The following is a 24,268-nucleotide window of genomic DNA, read 5'->3' on the forward strand; positions in this document are numbered from 1 at the left end:
TACCTTTTTGAGAACCGGTACCCGTTATCGAGACCACTATAGTAAAGAAAAAGAGTGGAATCTCGTCCCGACCAGAAATGCTCCGTGGGACATCACAAGAAATGACGTCATGTAGCTCAGTCATTAGGCGCAGATAGCGAAAGCAGGAAAACAATGGACGGGAAAAACGCTCCAAGGTGTAATAAAGTTCGAAACAAAAAGGTATAATCCAACGAATAACTTTACTGAGAGATTTTAGCAGGGTAAAAACACATGACGAACACTTTTACGACCAAACGGAAACATAGCAACCAGGCTAGCAACGCACCTCCTTTACGGCAGCTGTCGCAACGTTCTTAATGCAACCGCAGCACATACATATATATACAACATATCTCCCTTTTTTAACTTTTGTTTTTCTTTCCTTGTAAACAAAACAAAATCACACTGTAGATGTGTTGTCTGTCTAATTATAAATAATGCAGACGAGGCGTGTTGGCTGAGTTCTTGACGTTTACTTTCACAGCGTGGCAACATGCAACACTTTTCGGGGTGTCCGCGCATGCTCGTAACTCATGTTGCATGCTGGGTAGTGTAGTTGTTATATTCTCTAGCTCAGTGGTTCTCAAATGGGGGTACGCGTACCCCTGGGGGTACTTGAAGGTATGCAAAGGGGTACGTGAGATTTTTAAAAAATATTCTAAAAAAATAGCAACAATTCAAAAATCCTTTACAAATATATTTATTGAATAATACTTCAACAAAATAAATGTTAAGAATTAAGTTCATGAATCCAGATGGATCTCTATTACAATCCCCAAAGAGGGCACTTAAAGTTGATGATTACTTCTATGTGTAGAAATCTTTATTTATAATTGAATCACTTGTTTATTTTTCAACACGTTTTCAGTTATCTTTTATCTTTTTTTTTCCAAATAGTTCAAGAAAGACCACTACAAATGAGCAATATTTTGCTCTGTTATACAATTTAATAAATCAGAAACTGATGACATAGTGCTGTATTTTACTTCTTTATCTCTTTTTTTCAACCAAAAATGCTTTGCTCTGATTAGGGGGTACTTGAATTAAAAAAAATGTTCACAGGGGGTACATCACTGAAAAAAGATTGAGAACCACTGCTCTAGCTCATAACATATTTCCCCCATAAAGAAATAATGTTAACTCAATAAAGTGTATTTCTTTTTTTTAGCTTTAACTTTTCATTTTTTAGCACTGTAACCACATTTGCAAACAACTTTTCTCTTCATAGAATTTTCTTTCAATAAAGAAATAAAGTGCAAAAATGTCAAAGCATCATAACAAACAGTTATGTCAAATAGCAGCAGAAGTGCACTTTTTGGAGAGCTGTATTATTTTCAGTTTTGTGCCTAAGGGACTGATTTTATTTAACACTATATTATTATTTATACACCTATAGTGATCACAGAGACAGGTTGTTTTTGTGTTACTGTATATATTTGTTTCTCTGAAAAATCCCACTTAAAATTCTTTGGGTAACAACAGTCAATATTTATTTATTTTATTAATTTTTTTTAGGTGGGTAACAGTCAATATTTATTTATTTGATTTTATTTTTTTATTATATAATAAAAGTGAGCTTTTGTTAAACCAAATATTGTCAATCAATCAATCGTGTGTTTTTTTCCATATACAACAACGTATCTGGACTCGATAAGAGAATCGATAAGGAATCGGTTCGATAAGAGGATTCGATAATAGGCTCGAACTCGATAATTCCTTATCAAACATCATCCCTATGCGTAACGTGGTTTCTGCGTAAAGTGGGGTGGCTCTTAGAATTACACTGCACTGAAAGATGGTGATGTGCGTACATGGAAGAGAATGCAGAGTGTCAGGTTGGATGCATCATGGGGTTATGCTGAACGAAATGTGGTGGTCATTTTACTGTTGGTCTTAGCTTGCCATCAAAGTAGGCCTATACGATATATAATATATTATATATAATTATTTCGATGGTGGTCTGTGCTGTCAAACTAGACATTTTAGCAGGGTAATGCCAACAATCTGTCCCGACTCCAGACGGAAATATTGCTGCGTAACTTTACAAATACATTTGGCCAAGTAAAATATGGCATAACTAATTAGTAAGCCATCTTGCAAGAAGCATAAACAAGAGAAACCTCCAGCGTAGGACTCGTCGATTGCCATTTGAAGTTCCTTGGAGTAGGATTTGGCTGTGTATCTGGCAACCTCAGTCATGGAGAGTGGGAGGGGACTACATAATTTTGACCGTGATTGCAGTACCATTTCTGGCCACAATACTACATATGGCTTCTTTAAGTGTCTGATATGCATTATTAGAGATCATTTTTGTAGCTACTTGGCTGCAGCTATTTGTATGTGCAGTAAGCATTCATCCTATTGTGGTTATTTCGTCTACAGCAATCTGCATGTTAGTCGCATATTTATTTGTAACGCCCTTACAAGATTCTACAGTTGTTTATGCAAATTATAATGTGACAGTATTTGTAACTGAATACTAAGTAATGCATGATGTTAATCATATATATTATTTGTTTTTCTGCTTGTAATAGCAATTAAAATCATGATTTCTGTCTCATAAAAGTGTTGCATCTGTCAACAATAAAAGGAGCAAGACGCTCTGATCTTGGCTCGTGAAACCCGAGTCTGGCTTGCTGTTGACATACTAGAAGTATACAACACACAGTGGGAACAGCACAAATTCAAAACAGGAGCATCTCACAAAAGTCACAATTTTATTGCACCTTTCTATTCAACTACAGCGCTGGAAGGAACCACTTTCATTATGAAAGGTGTCCTACCCTGGTGAGAAAAGGTGGTGCAAACATGTGTGAAGCATCCATTCACCCTGATAATTGTTCCTCCTCTGTGTCCATTTTTGAGATTGAATGGTGCGTCCTCTGCACTGTGCATGTTGTAGTGCACAATAACACAGACAAAAACACACTTGCAGGTAACATCAATCAATTGATCAAAGTTGTAGTAGCACATTGAAGATCTATCTTTTTTTAGGATACATTTACAGAACACTACTTCTTTTTATAGCCAATTTAAGGCCTCTAGAATGGAAAGAAGTGCACGGGCAAATCTTTACAGCATAGGATGGACTGTACACTTTGGAAAAGCACTGTTGTTGTCACGTCTGTGCCCGGATTGATGCAAGATGATGCCACGCAGTTTATGCAAGTATAAACCAGTTTGTACAGAATGCAACAATGTGTTGCAAGGATCGATAAGGGGTCGAGTGAAAATGGCGTTGGGGACTTCCTGAGTCTCAGCCCAGTTTTGGAGGGGACCAGCAGAAAAACTTGCATAGAGGTATAACAAGGAGGGGACAGAAATTAACATGTGGATAAGCCACTGGAAACAACTGAACCCTTTAATCTCACAATGTTGAACCGTGAGTAGTGACGTTAAGAATAAGAAAGGTCCAAATTCAAAGAGGTGTTACCTCTTCCTCCCTAAAAATGCTGCATAAATACAGTGAAATGTTACCTTTAACCAACTGAACCAGTAATTGTGGACCAAGCAGAACAGTGGATTGTATCATTCCGTTTGATTTTAGGTTTACTATTATTAACCAAAAAACAACAACTCATGCAACATTAAATGCTGGAAAATGTGGACCTGGATTAAAAGAAGGAAAATTGGTCCTTAAAAAATAGCCACTTGGCACTGCAACATAAAATACCAACAGATAAAAGGTAGAACAATGAAGAAAGTTAAATGTTGAAATCCAAGCCAAGGCCACTAACTGATGCTTACATAAAATGTGATATTTTACTTTAGGATTTCATGACTCAGAGGAATTTAATGGCATAGAGGTGTTAAAAGGGGAGGAGTGCCAATCACTCTGGAAATATGAAATACAATTGTTTGTTATTGGCTCATTATTCAGGAAAGTGAAAACAAGAAAAAAAAGAGGTTTGGTGTTGTCTCCATTTCCAGTCAGCAGGACCATGTAGGGCAAACTGGACTCTTACCGACGCACTCCAAAAACTCTCTTCCCCCCGGGAGTCACGGACCACTTATTGCGACGGTCCTGGATCTTCTGAAACATTCTGCTACCTCCTCTCCGCCTCGCTTTCTTGAAGATTTTTATTTTCTTCACCTGTTTGTGCAGGGGACAAAAGAGGAGGAGTGAGTACTTTAACTTCTTGAGATTAATCTTTTTCAGCATTCAGTAGCGGATTTATGCACACCGATGCTGTTGTTGTAGAAGATTAAAAAAAACTGCACGTAAACTAAATGCTCTGCACTTGTAGCTGATAGCTACAATCATATCGGCATAACATTATATAAAATAGTGTTTAACCATAGGGCCGGGGCCTATTGTTGGGCTGCAAGTGCCCCTGAGAGGGCCTCCAAGAAATATCGGTTTCTTAGCTGTGGTTCGTAGGGGTTGCCACGGTACTCAGTTGTAATACACTTTTCCACCACATGTGGCAGTAATGACAATATCAAACAGAAGTCTAGAGCTAAAGTCAAAGAAAAGTTTTTTTAGTGCAAAAAATTATGACTAAAGTGGTGAAGCTGTATTTTCATTAGCACTTAAATTGTACTGAGTTTGAGAAACATATATATGAATTATTAATTTATTTCAAATGTATTTATCTTAGCACTGCATAATTAAATGATAAATGGGTTATACTTGTATAGCGCTTTTCTACCTTCAAGGTACTCAAAGCGCTTTGACAGTATTTCCACATTCACCCATTCACACACACATTCCCACACTGATGGCGGGAGCTGCCATGCAAGGCGCTAACCAGCAGCCATCAGGAGCAAGGGTGAAGTGTCTTGCCCAAGGACACAACGGACATGACTAGGATGGTAGAAGGTGGGGATTGAACCCCAGTAACCAGCAACCCTCCGATTGCTGGCACGGCCACTCTACCAACTTCGCCACGCCGTCCAATTGTATGTACAGTAAATTTATTTTTCATAATGTTTTATGAGTCCCTTCTTTTGCAATATATTTAATTACCGGTAGTATTTATTTTTATAATCAACTTGACATAAGCCTTGATAATAATGTTTGCTCTTAACACTTGGTTTCATATCATTTGACAAGTTTTATTCTATTTAACTAAGTAGGTCAGTTATAGTTCTTGAATACAATAATAATCAAGAACAAGATAACTAATTCAGGGTCAATGTTTGAGTGGGACCCTGGCCCTTCTTTAGTGGAAAATGTGGGCTCCGACGTCAAAAAGGTTAAGAACCCCTAATATAAAACCCATTGTATGATTATTACATGTTGTGAGTCTATTAGGTCTAATTTAGATTGAAAAAGAAATACAATATTAATCAAATCGTAGCCTCTGGGGATCTAAAGGTATTGTAAATATCTCAGTATTTTTATTTCAAAATGCTAGCATCAAATGAAGTACTCCCATCTCAAATTTTTTTGGGAGCTACTGAGTGTGACGGTCACAGAAGTACATTCTGCATTCTGCAAAGCTTAAATCAGAAGTATGGACGCATTTGTGTTTTACAATGAGCACAATAACCATCGAGGGGAAAACACGTTGTTGGAGTCTCTTGTTGGTTCTTGAATAAACAGACAAGCAGTTATTTTATTTTGGCGGAACTTCTCATGTGGGAGAGCGGATATGCAAAAAAACAAAAAGTTTACCCACACTGCGCCGTCTACTACCTGTCTGGAAATATGAGTAATATTAAAAGCCACTTGATGAACCATCACTTGGAAAATATCTTTGACATGAAACCCAGAACACAGCGAGACCAAACATTAATTTCTGATGTATTTATATAATTCAAAGTTACATTTTTATCGTTAACTTCCTGAGAATCAGCATTCTCCAAACTGATACAAAAATGTCCTTTACAGAGGGCACTGGTTTTGTTTGTTTTACACTTGATGTTTACATTGACAGTTAATTATTTGTTAATATTTGCGTGTTACTTGAAACACTTTAAGTTCCTGCACCATTTTTGCACTTAAAATACCTTTTTGTAGTAACACAAATATTTGAGCATTATGTTCGTGTTTAATTACAATTAAGTGTGATTGTCCTAAACATTCCTGTCACTTTTTTTTTTACACGGACATACCGTGAGATCGTTACCACCATAGTAGCCTGCACGCTATTAGAAATCATGCCCCAATTAATAGCAATAAACGCATCACCTTCAATAATCCTCATTTTGTTTTCACACTTTCACCGAATCCAACAAACGATTTACAAAATATACAGTAGATCCATATATATTCAAAGTCAGAGGCAAATAACAAAAAGCCTTCCTTCTAAAAGTCACTTTCTGCAGACGGGTAAATCAACTACAGTGGCTACCCGGGATTCGAGGGCCCCACCTTGAGCTGTCTCTCAGCTGATTGCTATGCTTCAGGTTGCGAGCCAAAATGAGGATTACAGTGAACACTGTAAGATCCAACCAAAACATTTGCACTTACACTCTAGCATTAACTTATAGCTAGAGATTGACATAACTGTTTTTCCAACCATTGGAATGGAGGAATTGAATGGATGGTAATGAACGAGGTGGCGACTTGTTCAGGGTGTACCCCGCCTTCCGCCCGAATGCAGCTGAAATAGGCTCCAGCAACCCCCCGCGACCTCGAAAGGGACAAGTGGTAGAAAATGGATGGTAATGAACGAAAGAAAGAAATCATCAAAAACATGACTGAGCGTGTAGCCAACTTTGTGATAACCTGCATCATACTGAAGCAAAATGAGTCAGGCCAGCCAGGAATTTTCAAATAATATCCAAACGGTGGATATTTATTCATGAAATATGCAGAAGCTGCTGATGGTGAGTTTGATAGAGAAGCAGCAGGAATGAGATGCCGTAAAAATCCACTCTGCAAGTTAAATACTGTACATCAGTGATTCTCAAACTGTGGTACGCAGATTCCATCTAGTGGTATGCCAAATAATCACTTGATTAAAGTACAGTGTTTTATTTTCCTATATTCGAACACAATGTTACTACTCAAATGTGTGCAATGTTACAGTGGCCAAACATATTGAATATACTTGTTAGATAAAACCTCTGCCTTGTTTTTAATGAATGCTTAGGCGTATTATGCTACTGTATTTTAATGTTGTCATTGTTGTGGTACTTGGAGAGCCACACTTTTTCTAAGGTGGTACTTGGTAAAAAAAACGTTTTAGAACCACTACTGTATATTATTATTACATTACTTCATAAAACTGTGTGTAGTTGTTAGCACTACATTATATTCTATTGTTTTTATACAATATCTTTTATCTAAAAGTTTTTCTATTGAAAGGCATGTGGCATGTTGAAATTGTGGTGTTTTGGGGAGGCCAAATCAATCAGGCCAACGTGTTTTGATTGATTTTCATTTATTTCAACGGGCAACGCAATGCACGTTTTTTCAAGGTACAAGCTGAAGTACCACTGTATTGGTGATATATTATAAATAAATACTGTAGTTAACATTTTTAAAGCAATTTTTAAAGGACTTTTGCCAAAAAAATACATCTTAAAGTCGTACTAAAACATTTGATAGATTTTTGAAAGCTGTGTGTAATGTTCTATATTTTTAATGGAACATATAAAACTTTGGTGTTGTTTACTCGAGTCATATTGCAGTCTATACGTATCTCTTATGTGTGACTGCCATCTACTGGTCACACTTATCATTTCACCATGTACCCAATAAAATAGCTTCGAGGTCGGTAAGCACAACCAAAATTATTCCGTACATTATGCTCACCGGGTTATAAGACGCACTGTCGAGTTTTGAGAAAATGAAAGGATTTTAAGTGCGCCTTTTAGTCCGAAAAATACGGTACACAGAACGTCGTAACATGAAGACGTGCGGCAACTTATGCATATCGCAACATAAATGTCACAGAACAGCTACATTTAAAAAAAGAGAGGTAAAACAAAAGTAGTGAAAATAAGGAACACATGATAAGTAAATACCGTGATACCGTCGGACAACGAGAAATGCACAAATCCACGTTTGTTTACAGCAGAAGTCACCTGCAGTGATCGAACTCGTCCAAAAGATGGCGCCATAACACAGACAATAACAGACCTTTCCGTTTGTGTTATGTTCTGCGCATGTCAAAGTAAAGTATTGGGATTTAAGGTGTGATGCGTGAAAATGCACGTCATAATCAGATCATTTTTTCCAGGGTCCGTGTACACAGTAACATTGTAATCCGAATGATGATCAGATTAAATAAATATTGTCCATGTGCACATGGCTATTGAAATTCAAGTATGTGATCTCACCTTCCCCCTGTCAAATTCTTCATCCCACTCATCGATCACAGCGTTACACTTGGCATGACGCACATCTTCAATGGCATCTTGGCTGACAGCAGACACCTCTCCATCCCAGCTGAGGACTGTAGCAGACAAAAATAAATCATATCAAAACACTAAACTTACTGTTGTTTTGCTTTTCTTCTCACCGCTAGCACCATAGGCATGGTTTGAGGCGTTTCTGAGCAGCTCCACTACTACGTCGCTCGTCTTTTTGCCGTCCCAAGAAGCACATGCAGAGGCGCTTCCTGATGTGTTGGCGTCGGCTGCTGGCGCCAGAGAGCGCTTGTATCCGTCCTTCACCTGACTGTCCCAAACTACCACTTTTGCTGTGAATTATACATAAGTAAACTTAGTTTGGGAAGTGCTCTTTATTTCCAGTGTGCATGTTTAAGCATACCACTGCTTTGCTTGTGTGGCTTTTCACTCTCTGTTGGATTCTTTTTAAGGGGTGGCTCGGCTGCGTCAAAATCACCGTTCTGCCCCTCGGAGGTGGGCCAACTCTCTTGGTCTTGTCTCACTTCTTCCTTTAGCCTCATCTTCTTCTTCATTTTGACTTTCTTTTTTTGCATGATCAACTCCCCTGTATCTTTTGGATCGATTGCGGCCTTGGACTCAGAACGGCTGCAGGGAAAGATTTAAAACGGAGTTATAAAGATTGATTAATGCACGAAGTAATAAGAGGTTAGAGTAATACCCAAAGTAAAACAATAATTTTAGACTAGATATACAGTATAGATTGAGGTAGATTCCAAGTGCAACACTGTAAATAAAATAAACAATGCTGAGCCTGTACAGTATGTAAATTGGAGTCAGCTCTTTGCTGCCTTAGATGATATTCCAATCCTGCCCTGCAGGTGGTGAAAGGGCATATTACAAAGTGATTGAGCAGTCCACCATCTTCATTCAGCAAATCATAGTTTAAAAAATTAATTAATGGAACAAATACAGTATTTCTTCATACGTTGGGCTGGTCAGAGATACAATGTAAAACAAGATAAAAAATAAATAATTGTATTTAGTCATTATGAATATGTTTTTTAAAATGTTTTGTTTGAAAAGAAAACCATAAATGCAGATACATGTTTTTTAACTTAAAAAGCAATTTTCACAAATAAGTGCCGTACTTCTAATACAGTGGAACCCGTTTATGTTGACACCCCTTTAACATGGCTGACTGATGTCAACAAAGAGTTTATCCACACATTTACTTGTGACTTTTGCCTGAGACATATCTCGCTATGGAAGCACTAAAAACTACCAGTGTAGTGGGTTTAGACAATTCACCCACGGAACTTTAGTTATTAGAGAGTTCCGGTCGGACGGTTTTTCACAGGACACATTTCCGGCGTTGTTGTTGCACTAGTGAGCCATGGATGAGTAGATACGTTATTAAATTAAGTAGTCTGAATGTCATTAAAACAGTTAAATCCATCTTTTGACACTTCTTCCACTCCCATCTTTGCACGCTACAACAAAGATGACGGGGAGAAGACGCTGCCGAAGGTGAGCCACGTAAATAAGACCGCCCAACAAAACAGCTCATCCTGAAGAAACGGTCAGAATACGACTTGAAGATGGTCTGTAAAACATAATCTATGCAACATTTTGACCAAAGAACCACCATTACATGTTATGTAGACCACAAGGAATTGTTTTCAATTTAGAAAAAAAAAATCATAATATGAACATTTTAAATGCGCCTTTTGTATGAAAATAGACCTAAATAGACCCGCTCCTCAGCAGTCCACTTAATAATCCGGTGCGCCCTATGGTCCGGAAAATACGGTATATATCTGTCTATTATTTGGCATATAAAGGATAATGGAATAATTTTAAAAGGGTTTACAAAGGCTCCTAATTTAGCGACTGACGTATACGTTAACATATTGCATCATTTACAGTTGAATTATTTTGTGAAAGCTATTATTAATCTACTCACTAATTAACTGTTAATATCTGGTTATGTTCTGCCTACACTTCTGTGTTTATTCTTTTGTTGTTTGGATACTTGACATGAGTTTTGGGCATTACTAAAAATGTAGCTATCGATCAAATATCAAGTAGTTGCAAGAGCAGAATACGCCATAACAATTTGTCATACTTAAAATGTTCAAGCTCATTGAATTAATACATTATAGAATCAGACAAAAACACAGTAGAGAATAATTTAAATGTTACACCGCCATCCTATTGACTCTGATTTAAATCTTTTGGTTTTTGGCCCTAATGCCCTCCTGTGTCCAGGGACACATTTCCTGACTTTGTGAACAACAACAAAAACGACAAAATATTTTTTCATAATAATAAATATCGATCTAACTAACCACTACTGTCGATATTTGGATCGATCCATCCACCTCTCGCTTGCGGTTAGCATATTCTTCTACAGTGTGTTGTGCAGCATGTTTAGCTATTCTTTATCAATAATTCTTGCCAATACTTGCAATAATAGTTGCCATGGAGGCGAAGACTGTTGACTTGGAAGTGGCCTTTGCACTGCGGAGGGACATTAGTCGCTAACTCACTTGTAAGGACACTACAATGCGATTAGGGCACGGTTGTTCGCTTGTAGCGGTCAAACTTGCGGCACGCAGCTCGAACGTGTCAACATGCATTATCACGATATAATGATAGCATTTAAAGCTCTAGCGCACGCTAAATTGATATAAATTACATTGTACAGCATATCGTCTGTATCACGCAATCCTACCCCATTGGCTTGTACATTTTATGTTTAGAAAAGCAGACGGTGACTTGAGTGGGCAATTTTGGTAAAAAGAATGAATTTTCCACAGATGGGTGGTCCATTAAGCAGGTTTTATTACGTGAACCCCGACTTAAACAAGTTGAAAAACGTATTCGGGTGTTACCATTTAGTGGTCAATTGTACGGAATATGTACTGAACTGTGCATTCTACTAATAAAAGTTTCAATTAATCAATCAATCAATCAATTCCAGTGTCGCCGCATAGTACTCTCTGCAGTTCAGAACAGACACATAGAAACTTAGACCTACCTTTGCGATGCTTCACATGTGTTTGTCTCCTGCAAAGCCTTTAGCATCCCTTTTTTCCTTTTCCTCTTCTTTTTCTTTTTTATCGATGCGCAATCGATCGCTTGATCTTGTCGATTCATCTTGGACGCCGCTTCCGAATCCAGCGTTTTCTTTGGCCCCTCCGTTTCTTGATGGGTAGAGAGGCTCCACATGCCGGCCTGACACCAGTCCTCCTCCTCTTCGTCCTTCTGCTGCTTCTGCTTTGTGGACTCCAAATGAGATGTGACACATTCTCTCTGTGATGTCTTTGCGCCCTCTTCTTGCTCTCTCTTTCGCTTTTTCTTCTTTCTTTTCTTTTCATCGGCGGGGTTAGATTGAGCCGCTGCAGCTGGGGTTGTGTCGGGAATTGTGTCAGCTTCCACCTCAGAGTGGCGCCGCTTCTTTTTCTTCTTCTTCTTCTTTTGGTTTTGAGTCAGGGGGCCGTTAGATTCTTGAGGCTCAGGGCTGAGGAAAGACTTGGGGCTCTTTTGGGCGGGGCTGTGAAAGCCATTGAGAGAAAGGCTGGCGTTTGGCATTCGCGTCGTAGGGAGACGTGGGATTTGCTGTTTGAAGGATCCACTTAAGTGGGTCAAATGTAAGGAGTGGACTTTTGGGGAATGAGATGAAGCAGCTCTGTGAAAAGAGCATGCGGGTCATCATTTCAATGCACATGTCTTCCCATGTGTGACGTTTAATGATGCATACCTGTGAGTGTGAGTGGGCGAAGCAGTGGCGAAGTGGTTAGTGTGATTTGGATGAATTGGGTCTCCGGACGGTTGTCGTGGCAACGGGGGTGGCGCATCAATGCTGATCGGACTCCGGGTGAGCGCCTGCAGTTATCGACAAAAATAAAAACTTGGTGGTCTAAAAAAAATAGTCATGAACGTGACAAAAAAAAGGAGAGAATTAAATAAGGAGAAGGGAATGATAGGAAAAGATGGAGGCGGGGAGAAGCAAAGAGAAAGGGGCATGGCAGAGAACAATTAGAAATGGTTAGAAAAAAAGGAGGTAAAAAGGAAAAGAAGACAAAGTAGACTTTGTGGTTGATTAGACTGGTGCAAATAGGTTACATTGAGAGGGAAGAACATCATTGCATTTATGCAAGTACTATAACAATATATTTTTTTAGAATATTTTGGCCCTCCATTCCAATTTAAGGTAACTTTTTTAAATGTTTGGAAAACATTGTGGCCAGAATGAAAACAGAAAAATCAGCTTTTAAGGTTATTTAGCAAAACTTACCATTTGTTTTACAATTATTACAAATGTAGTTTCAAATACATAGGCCCAATTATTTCATACAAGCACATCTCAATAAATTAGAATATCTTTATAATAATATCAGAGTTTCACTTTTTGAATTGAACTACTGAAATAAACTAACTTTTCAAAGATATTCTTATACATTGAGATGCTCATGTATATATGTCTAAAATATAATTTTGATTTTCATCTAAAAGGGTCTAGAGCAGTAATTCTCAACTGGTTTGACTGCAGGACCCACAATCACCTCTAATGACAACATTGGTCATCACTTCACACAGTACAACATTTTAAGAATGTATTTCTAAATGTTCACAGTTAGTTAAAAAAAAACCTCAGTACTTCTTGAACTTGGGAAAAATTTAAAATTATCCTAAAATCAACTTTAAAAACTTGCAAATCCAAATCGGCACCATATTGTAATTAATTGAGTTGTGCGAGTAAGAACGGCTCACAAACGAATGACTAAAAATGCATTCTTATCATTCACTTCAAAAGAATTGACTTGTTTGCAAACATCACATTTCTATCCGGCAAAGACTGGCAACCCACTGACTATAGGTCCACAACCCAAACCACCAGTTGAGAATCAATGGTCTAGAGCCGTGTTATTTCAACTTTTTCCATGGTTGGCCACATACAGTTAAAAATTTAGGGGTGAAGGTGGTTACTTGGATATATTTGGAGCATTGAAGCGGCTACAACCAAACAAATGCGGGTCAATATACAGTATGTCAAGTTATATGAACAAAACATCAACATTTTAGCCTTGTGTTGTAGCAAACATTGCAAATTACTGTAATCTAACATAATATATTTATTAATAATGACACCTTTTTTACAAAACCTCCAGGGCCAATAGAACAAAGCTATGTGCTACATTTTGGACAAAATATGCATTTTCATAGTCACAAATGTCTTTTTCTTTATCCAAATAGGCAGTTACAGCAGGACGGAAATTTAGTTTACCTTCTTAGCCGACAGCGCCAGTTTTTTGGCAGGTGGTGGCGACATGGGGCTGCTGGTGGCCTCGGTGGAGATGTTGTTGAGAGCGGGGGGTTTCATTTTCACTGTCCTCTGCTCCTCCGCGCTATGCGAGCGCGCCATGCTCTTGGCGGGAGACGCTACACTACCAGAACCCTTCCGAGGAGTGGAGGGAGCCTCTCCCGCTGGCGCACTCTTAGGACCCGCAATGTCCTGGTTAGTAGAATGACCATACGGCAGTGAGCAAAAGGTGCAAACTAGCATGGCACCTAAAATCACTTAATATTTTTTCACTATTCAGTAGCTAATTACTGTGCATTTGGAGAATATTTACAGCGCTTTACTTGTTCTACATTTTGTTATGTTACAGCTTTATATTAATTTCTGTCCTCAAAATTCTACAGACAATACACCATAAAGACAATTTGCAAATTATCTAGAAATAAAAAACTAAGATCACATGCTCATAAGTATTCACAGCCTTTGCCATGAAGCTCAAAAGTCAGCACAGATGCATCTTGTTTCAATTGATCATGCTTGAGATGCTCCTAAAGCTTAATTGAAGTCCATCTGTGGTAAATTCTGTTGGGTGGACATGATCTGGAAAGGCACACAGCTGTTTATATACACGATCCCACACTTGACAGCACAAACCAAGAATGAAGTCAAAGGAATTTTCTATAACTACGGGACGGCGTGGCGAAGTTGGTAGAGTGGCCGTGCCAGCAATCGGAGGGTTGCTGGTTACTGGGGTTCAATCCCCACCTTCTACCATCCTAGTCACGTCCGTTGTGTCCTTGGGTAAGACACTTCACCCTTGCTCCTGATGGGTGCTGGTAGCGCCTTGCATGGCAGCTCCCTCCATCAGTGTGTGAATGTGTGTGTGAATGGGTGAATGTGGAAATACTGTCAAAGCGCTTTGAGTACCTTGAAGGTAGAAAAGCGCTATACAAGTATAACCCATTTATCATTTATAACTACCATTACCTCCCTGCTTGGCACTCAGCATCAAAGGTTGGAATTGGGGGTAAAATCACAAAAATGATTCCCGAGCGCAGCCACCGCTGCTGCTCACTCCTCCCCTCACCTCACAGGGGGTGGAACAAGGGGATGGGTCAAATGCAGAGGGTAATTTCACCACATCTAGTGTGTGTGTGGCTATGAGTGGTACTTTAACTTTAACACTCATGCGAGACAGAATATCTGCTGCCTTTAGGGTCCCAATGAGCACAGTGGCCTCCATCAACCGTAAATGGAAGAAGTTTCGAACCACCAGGGCTCGGCCGTCTAAACTGAGCGATCGAGGGAGAAGGGCCCGAATCAGGGAGGTGACCAAGATGGTCACTCTGTCAGAGCTACAACATTCCTTTGTGGAGAGAGGAGAACCTTCCAGAAGGACAACCATTTCTGCAGCAATCCACCAATCAGGTCTGTATGGTAGAGTGGCCAGACAGAAGTAATTCCTTTGTAAAAATGCAACTGGGGAAGTCTCAGACCATGAGAAACAAAATTATCTGGTCTGATGAGACAAAGATTGAACTCTTTGGTGTGAATGCCAGGCATCATGTTTGGAGGAAACCATGCACTGTTCATCACCAGGCCAATACCATCCCTACAGTGAAGCATGGTGGCTACAGTGAAGCATGGTGGTGGCAGCACCATGCTGTGAGGATGTTTTCAGCGACAAGAACTGGGAGACTAGTCAGGTTAAAAGGAAAGATGAATTCGGCAATATACAGAGACATTTCGGATGAAAATCTGCTCCAGAGCGCGCTTGAACACAGACTGTGGTGACGGACGGTTCATCTTTTAGCAGGACAATGACCCTAAGCACACAGCCAAGATATCAAAGGACAACTATGTAAATGTCCTTGAGTGGCCCAGCCACAGCCCAGACATTCATCTCTTTGAACATGTCCGGACAGATCTTCAATTGGCTGTGCACCAACGCTTCCCATCCAACCTGTTGGAGCTTGAGAGGTGCTGCAGAGAAGAATGGTCGAAACTGCCCAAAGATAAGACTGCCAAGCTTGTGGCATCATGTTAAAAAAGACTTGAGGCTGTAATTGCTGCCAAAGGCGCAACAACAAAGTGTTGCGCAAAGTCTTTGAATACTTATGTACAAGTGATTTTTTTAGTTTCTTTTAACACATTTCAAACAGATCTAAAAAAACTTTTACATTGTCATTATAGGGTGTGGTATGTAAAATGTTGAGGACAAAAATGTATTCATAATACTTTGGAATAATGCTGTAACATAACAAAATGTGGAAAAAGTGAAGCCCTGTGAATACTTTCGGGATGCGCTGTATGTGCAGTAGATTGTAGGTGTTAGCTGCAAACATTACCTTTGACTCTGTGGTGTCCGCAGAGGACGAGTCTGACAGAGATTTAATTGAGGTAGACGCTATGAGGCCTCTGCTGTCGCCACCCTGCTTTTTGTCTCCGTCTGTCCTACCCATACTGGTGTTGGACGGTGTCGGCGTGCTGCAGCGCGACTGCGCTTGGCTCTGGGGAGAGGGTTTCTTCAGCTTCTTGACAGGTTCTTCAATAACTGTGGGCCCGCCTAGCTGTTTGGTGCCATTGGAGGACGACGCCCAACTGGAGAGACGGGGCTGCTGGTGCAGCGCTGGAGCGCTCAGGCCGTTTCTGGCAACGGGCAGGCCCAAACCGCCATCCATGGACTGGATCTTACGCAGTTGTGCTGGCTCCAGTTTCTGTTGAATGCAATGTGAGCTATGTAAAACTACCATCCATCCATTTTATACCGCTCGTCCCTCTTGGGCTCACGGGGGTGGCTGGAGCCCATCCCAGCTAAATTCGGGCGGAAGAAGGGGTACACCGTGGACAAGTCGCAGGCCCAACACAGATGGACAAACAACCATTCACACACTAGGGCCAATTTAGTGTTGCCAATCAACCTATCCCCAGGTGCATGTCTTTGGAGGTGGGAAGAAGTACCCAGAGGGAACCCATGCAGTCACGGGGAGAACATGCAGACTCCACACAGAAAGACCCAGAGCCCGGGGACCTTCATATTGTGAGGCACACGCACTAACCCCTGTACCACCGTGCTGCCCTATGTAAAACCTATATTTGTCATTTTACATACAGAGTGTAGATATGTACCTTTGTGACCTGCGGGGAGGAGAGAGGTCCGTTCAGATTCACCCGCTTTATTTGCTCTGATGAAGCGCTGTTCTTCCCAGAATGCAACATCCCCTGCTTGCAGGTTTGCCCATCTGCATTCTTCTTAGTTTCAGGGATCCTTTAATTACCAATGCAAAAAAACTATAGAGTTTTTGGTAAAGATTAAGAGAAAAACAATTGATGGCATACGCCGGAACTCACCTCAGATAGAAAAGTACATAAGCTTGCTGGTTCAAGACCACTTTAATGTTACTAGAGTGTACCATGGAGTCATTCATTTGGTACCATTGTCCATTGCTAGCCTACAAGAACACAAGACAGAAACTATTGAAAGCAAAAACCCTCAAATAAAAACATGACACACCAAACATAAATGTTATCACTGAGTTTAGAGGTGAAACTGAGGCCCCTTTTACACAGCACACCAAATATGATTTTTTTTGCCCTCAAGTGACAGATCTGATTTTTTTGCCTGTCTAAACATTCCAAAGTGCTTAAAATTTGATCTTTTGGCATCAGAGTCAGGCCACATCAGGAGGTAGTCCTGAACATCAGGAGGTAGTCCTGAACATCAGGAGGTAGTCTTGAATCCAACTGGAATTGGATCTTGTCAAATGTGACTGCAGTCTAAACGCAGTGGGGCCTGAATGTGATTTTTTTGTTAGCTTTGGGCTACGTCACTCGTGTGTGCCGGAAAGACGAAGTCTCCAGCGGAAATGAATATTTCATCACAACATCCGGTTTTGTTTATAATTTAAAACAACCTAATTTTCGGTGCATCACTTGTCAATAGTGCGCAAATAATAGGCTAAAAGTAATATATGAATATTATTTTCATTCCGAAGAAATATCAATTGTTGAAAGACCGAACTTGACGCTGTGGCGCATTTGCTTACATGTGAGATAAAAAATAAAGCTCACATAGATCCACGCTGATGTCCGTGTCTCCTCTACTTAACAGCCATTAAAAGATTTGAACCCTCTCAAATACATTATTTTACTTTAATTTACATTCAACGTTGAAAAACACTCTTTTTTTTAAAGTTGTGACCTTTATTTTATTTTGTAGTAGTAGCGACTTCCTTTGTTTTCACTTTATCAAAGTGCGCATGCAAGTGACGTTGAGGCCACATTGGGGCCACATTGGGGCCTGTGCGCGTTTACATTGGAGTCTGATAAAAAAAAATCACATTTTACTTGCAATGTAAACAGTCAGCTGGAAAAAATCTGATATAAAATAGATTTGGGCCACTTTGGCGTGCAGTGTAAACATAGTCAAAATATATCTTTAGTGTTTGTCAACCAGTCATTTTATTATACAGTACCTTGGGTAAATGTCAAGTCTACAATGTCAACTAAATTGTCATAACTTTGTCAAACTTAAGGCAAAAAACATTTTTGAAAACTCTAATACCGTTTTAATGTATAAAATCAATCATTAATGTCGAATATTCCAATGGCTGGTATATAATACAAATGCAAACAAATCTTTGTATTGATTTGAGATTTTATCAGATCAGTGGTTTCCAACACTTTCTTTGTTGTAGTGCACTGTGCATGACACTAGAGGTCAGTGTATACTACAGCTTCCTATAGCTAAGGCATGCAGCCCTGTGCATGCTATTTAACACTATCAGTGTGCCCCCTGAAGAAAAATCTGATTTCATAATCTGATTTCATAATAATCATAACCAAGTATTTAAGCTTATTAAGTCAGTAAGTGAAAGTATATGTTATTATAATGATTGGGGATTTACAAAATACAAATGTGCTTAGTTTTTTATCGTTATCGACCCCGCTATGTGTGATAAGATTATCGCAAATCTTCAAGATGCAACTTTTTAAATAAATTTAAATAATCAGATATCAAGGCTGATTTACAAAGGTGATTGATTAGCAAAATGTTAAAGGTATTGATCCATAATCACTCAAATCAATAATTTTACCCAGCTCTTGTAGAACCAAATCAGTACTTAAAAAATAATGCCGGTGCTAAAACGGTGCCTGAATCGGTACTTAAAAGATGTACTTAAATCATGCAATTTTTTTGTACATGAAAAAAACACAATAAACTTTTTGTTTTTATGGAATTTTGTGACATTCAAATTTAGCAGATTAGTAACTGAAATACTTCAATTATATAAATTAGATGACAAGTAATACATTCGAAAATAAGTAATAAAATCCACAACAAATTGTCGGGATTATAGAGAACGTGCAAGAAGTGCATTTTGTAATATTGATACTCATAATTCCGGGGGTACATGAATGCAACTTTGCACGCTGTAAAGGTCATTGGCACATAATGAGGAAGGGCGCTGTTGTTGTCGTGGCTACTTGCTAGCTTACCATTACGGTGCTAGAAGTGTCAAGAGGGGTGCTTAAGGCGTGTTAAGGGCAGTAATAAGTTTATGTAGCGCCCTGACAGAAGCACACACGCTTTCGAACTTACAGGATGTAACTTGTACAATATCACCCCCAAGCATTTGTTGCAGGTGGATAAGTCTGCATTCATTTAGCACCGAAAGCTTTCTTTTTAGGTGTGGTTACTAACGCCACTCATGTTTTAAGTGGTGTCTTTATGGAACTGCGTTTCAGTGCCCATCTCTAAAAATGATCAAGGTCTGGCGTAACAATCTCACCTTGACATAGCAGTAGTAATGGCCAGCATGACAGCTGTAGCCGGAGTGAACCAGAACAGCGTAGAGGCCGTACATGACAGGATCACCTGAGCTCTGAGACATGTAGGGACGGATGTTGAGGAATTCTGGATAGCCAACATCCTAAAAAAGCAGAAAAAATGGAAAATGTTAAACAGGCGAAAAAAGGTGTCAAAAGTTAAAGAATTTGCCAACCTTTGTTATTTTCCCTCCGCTGAAGTTGGCAAACCTCTTCAGTGAAACTGTCAGTACATTCGATGTACGATGGACAGTGAAGCGCTTGGTTGCCGGCACTTTCTTTTTGCACCTAAATTTTAAAAAATTATTTATAAAAAAAATCCTCACTCATCTTTTAAATAGATTTACAAAAAATGCAAGAATGTGCTGGTTGTTGTGTACTTACTTTGCACACATATAGGCATTCTCTCCACTTAAAACATCAGGTTTCACAAACAGCTCCAAGGCGCGCACAATGTTTACCGCTTGCTGCAGTACATGAGAAGAACACTTCAGTGATGCTTTAAGACATCCGGACAATAATGGTGTTGAGTCATTTTCAGTGCGGCTATACAAGCTGCACACTGACTATTCCCAAGCAGAGGTGGCCAAACGTGATGCCTTCAAGGGCCAAAGTGAAAGTGGGACAATGGGCCACGGGCCAAACACAGCGATTTTAGGCGTATAACACACCACGTGTGAGGAGGAGTTGAGCACCATACATAAAGCTAGTGGAGATAGTATCATGAGACAGGTGGCAACAAATAAGGTCAGTATGTGAATGTGTGTGTGTGAATGGGTGAATGTGGAAATAGTGTCAAAGCGCTTTGAGTGCCTTGAAGGTAGAAAAGCGCTATACAAGTATAACCCATTTACGAATATGTATTACATTTGGGAAGCCACCCTTTTGTGGGTTAAACTTAACGACTAGGTGGGTAAGGTTTGACATTGTATTTGGATGATTCTGATTCCTTGTTTTGATTCCAGTTCCCAACGATTCTTGATTCGATTCCAGTTCCCAACAATTCTTGTTTCAGATTTTCTTAAGAGGCAGAGCAAAAAAATGTACTACCAATTTCCCTCAGGGCCATTTTCTGCTAGTAGATAAATAAGAGATCGACCGATGTGTTTTTCAGAGCCGATACCAATACTGATTATTAGTAGTCAAGGAGGCCAATAACGGATATTTGGATTTTTTTACATCATTTTTAGGAAACGTCGGACCAGTAGCGACATAATGTTTTATGCACTAAAAAACATCAGGGTATTTCAGAAACACCTTTATTACATGTGTCGAATGCTGCCGGTCAGAGGAGCATCAGTATTCGCATTTCAAAATATGGGAAATCTCTGGAGAAAATTAGCAAAAATGTGTTTGTTTTTTTCAAATCAATAAAAAAAAATATATTTAATGGCCTGGACTTGAACAAAGGTTCACTAGATCACAAGAACTCGCCATCCACAATTTCAGAGCAGTTTATGGATTTTAATACAGTGTAAGCTTTCCTCATAAGGAACCCTAAAATATTGCAAAAATGTAAATAAAAACAATTCTGGCTCCTTCATGTAGCTGATAGTTTTTTCAAGATGGCTGTCACTTCTTCCTGGATGTTATAGACCAGGGGTGTCAAACTCAAATACAGAGTGGGCCAAAATTTAAAACTGAACAAAGCCTTGGGCCAAGGTTGAACAAATTGACCTTTTAATAGGGACCCAAACAAGTTTTGCATTGAATATTGAACAAGCAAGGCTTATATAACTTTATAGTGACATGCAAAATCGAGTTTCAAATAATAATAATAATTAAAAAATATCAATGGCATATCAAATACAATTTAAATAAAAATTGAAGGCCTCTTTTCTATTTGCAGCCTTCTGAGGTAAATATCAACATTAACTTTTTCCACAGGCTAATAAATTTGAAAATAAAATCACAATGAATAAACCAACCATTCAGGACTTTAAACTGCTCAGTTTGCAACACACTGATCTAATCTGATGTGCCCAAGCCAGATACCTGCCATCTTTTCTTGGATGCTAGTTCATTAATGTCGGGGCTCAGGCTTTGAGCTGAGGCAACCTTCATTATCGAACGAAGATGTTCATCTCGTAGTCCGCCGGGACCACAGTCTTGGGGGCGTACCTTAAAGGCACTGCCTTTAATGTCGACTACGAGCTGTCGTCACGTCTGCCTTTCATCCATTCTAACAACGTGCCGGTCCGATCACAAAATATGTGCGGCGCCTGTATGCACAAACATGTTGATTCAAAGCATACTTAATCAACAGCGATACAGGTTACACTGAGGGTGCCAGTATAAACAACTTTTACACTGTTAGAAATATACGCCACACTGTGTGAACCCACACCAAACAAGAATGACAAACAAATTTTGGGAGAACAACCGCACCGTAACACAACAGAACAAATATCCAGAACCCTTTGCAGCACTAACTCTTCCGGGACTCCCCCCCCCCCCCCACACACACACACACCTTGTAGCGTCCCGGAAGAGTTAGTGCTGCAAAGGGTTCTGGGTATTTGTTCTGTTGTGTTTATGTTGTGTTACGGTGCGGATGTTCTCCCACAATGTGTTTGTCATTCTTGTTTGGTGTGGGTTAACAGTGTGGCGTATATTTCTAACAGTGTAAAAGTTGTTTATACGGGCACCCTCAGTGTAACCTGTATCGCTGTTGATTAAGTATGCATTGCATTCACTTGTGTGTGTGTGTGCAGAAGCCCACATATCATGTGACTGGGCCAGCACTCGTTGGACTGGATGAAAAGCAGACGTGACTATATTGGGAAGGGTAGTGAAATTGGGAGTCTCCCAGGAGGGTTGGCCAGTATGAGAATTAGCGGTGAATGAGGTGTTACCGCGGCACCGCCGCTGTATGTAATCGGCGGGCCAGTTCCTGTGTTAATTTGATATCACCTCAAGGGCCAAGTGAAATTACACGGAGGGCCAAATTAGGCCCACGGGCCAGAGTTTGACACCCATGTTATAGACAGTATGAGGATGTGTGAGCTGCTGCCTACTTTTCATTACTTTAATATAATAAGTCTCCTATTAATCAAGATCCTTTAATAGGCCCACGCGCCGAGTGCTTTTGAAGCTTGTCAAGCAGACTCCATCTCTACTGTAGCAAAAAAACAAAACGGGACCGGTAGGATGCTGGGATGGAAACACAACAACTGGATTTACCCGCAAGAATGGGAAAGGGGAAAATGGCCATGTGGCGAAAGCAGCTCAGCAGACTGGGAATACATTCTCACAAGAACTCAAATAAATGCCCTGTCACATATTGCAACATATTAAAAGAGTCATTTTTATTCTATATGAATTATAAAAGCAAATTGGTCTTCAGCAAAAAGGGCTGCTTTAAATTGCTGGGTTGCATATGATGTCACATCAGTTTTCCTTCTTGCGGCTTAATTAACACGATAGTCAAGCAGTTTGAGCAGAGCATTAGAACAAGTGGGGGTGAGTGTAGAGTTTAAACAGAAAATACTGTATTGCTGTTCTGTTCTTGGGTGTTCCAATTGTTCAAATAGAGAGATAGGAAAGAGCTTTCATTAAGTCCTGAAAGAAGTGGTTCATAAAAGTACTAAAGTCAGGGGAAAAACAAAAGTGCTTCGAAGGAAATGGTCCTCAAAAATATTACTTTCATCATCTTGTGTATTACAATCGGACCATGCTCATGTCTGCAGGGATCACTTTGTAAAATGTTTAAACATTTGATTTGTTTGAGAAACTTTCTGTGAAAGGGGCATTCTGCGGCCCGCGGGCCGCATCCGGCCCTTTGTACGTCCCTGTCCGGCCAATCATAAATTACAAAAAAAATTTAAAAAAGTATCTATCTCGAGTGTGCAATACAACGGTGCTGCTTTTGTTTTGAAAAGCGTTATTTGTATGACTTCCGTGTGGACGTATGCTCGTGCGCGCAGCGGCAATCACAAATTACAAAATAAATTTAAAAAAACATCTATGTCGTGCGTGCAATACAACTGTGCTGCTTTTATTTTGAAAAGTGTTATTTATGGGCGGTCCGCCCGGTTATCCCCGAGACGCTAAAAAAAGAAAAGGTGATGACGAATGGCGTGTTTTCAACAAGACATGGACTGCCAAGTAAAAGTAAAGCCGTGTGGATGGATGGATGTTGCTGTGTTTAAAGAATATAGTGTAACGACCTGCTGAAGTTGTTGTCTTCTTGAGTTGCGTAAATGAGGAGTGAGGATATGTGCGTGTGGAAGGAACGAGATAAGTTGAGCTGTGTTAGTATAGCTTGCTCAATAAAAGTTAAAAAGAGCGTCAGACTTGGTGTGCACTTCTTCTGGACGCTACAATTTGTGGCAGAAGTAAAACTTTGCGCATACTGCACTGCTTAATTGTGTGCGCAGCCTGCTACGTCATCGAGAGGTACGTGCCACGTGAGGAGCTCGCCGCAGAGAGAGAGAGAGAGAGAGAGAGAGAGAGAGAGAGAGAGAGCAGTGTCTACAGAGAGAGAGAGAGAGAGAGAGAGAGAGAGAGAGAGAGAGAGAGAGAGAGAGAGAGAGAGAGAGAGAGAGAGAGAGAGAGAGAGAGAGAGAGAGAGAGAGAGAGAGAGAGAGAGAGAGAGAGAGGGGAAGGAGAGAGGCAGTGTGTACAGGTGCAGCACACGCTGCTTGCCATGGGGAATTCCGCCCTCAATGAAGACTCCCAGGTTTGATGGCAAGGCGAACTGGGAGGCATTTCATCCCACTTCTGACATCAATTGTAGAGTCCAGAAGAAGTACACACCAAGTCTGACGCTCTTTTTAAACTTTTATTGAGCAAGCTATACTAACACAGCTCAACTTATCTCGTTCTTTCCACACGCACAGCTATCCTCACTCCTCATTTCCGCAA

The 24,268-nt window shown here is 39.9% G+C and overlaps 1 protein-coding gene across 1 annotated transcript in view; it reads right to left on the reverse strand.

The window, feature by feature from the left end:
- Positions 1 to 2,717: 2,717 nt before the first annotated feature.
- usp36 (ubiquitin specific peptidase 36) overlaps positions 2,718 to 24,268 on the reverse strand; it is a 43,806-nt gene continuing 22,255 nt past the window's right edge. Inside the window, exons 8-20 of the mRNA XM_062036625.1 lie at positions 19,787 to 19,869; positions 19,579 to 19,690; positions 19,366 to 19,506; positions 16,925 to 17,025; positions 16,703 to 16,841; positions 15,922 to 16,290; positions 13,559 to 13,786; positions 12,032 to 12,156; positions 11,309 to 11,959; positions 8,690 to 8,913; positions 8,439 to 8,618; positions 8,257 to 8,372; positions 2,718 to 4,114 (exon numbers count right to left, since the gene is read on the reverse strand). Of these exons, the coding sequence (XP_061892609.1) occupies positions 3,983 to 4,114; positions 8,257 to 8,372; positions 8,439 to 8,618; positions 8,690 to 8,913; positions 11,309 to 11,959; positions 12,032 to 12,156; positions 13,559 to 13,786; positions 15,922 to 16,290; positions 16,703 to 16,841; positions 16,925 to 17,025; positions 19,366 to 19,506; positions 19,579 to 19,690; positions 19,787 to 19,869 (2,601 nt within the window). The 3' untranslated portion in view covers positions 2,718 to 3,982. The remainder of the gene's footprint in view (positions 4,115 to 8,256; positions 8,373 to 8,438; positions 8,619 to 8,689; positions 8,914 to 11,308; positions 11,960 to 12,031; positions 12,157 to 13,558; positions 13,787 to 15,921; positions 16,291 to 16,702; positions 16,842 to 16,924; positions 17,026 to 19,365; positions 19,507 to 19,578; positions 19,691 to 19,786; positions 19,870 to 24,268) is intronic.

Source organism: Entelurus aequoreus, linkage group LG25, assembly GCF_033978785.1.
Source record: "Entelurus aequoreus isolate RoL-2023_Sb linkage group LG25, RoL_Eaeq_v1.1, whole genome shotgun sequence".
Taxonomy (NCBI): domain Eukaryota; kingdom Metazoa; phylum Chordata; class Actinopteri; order Syngnathiformes; family Syngnathidae; genus Entelurus; species Entelurus aequoreus.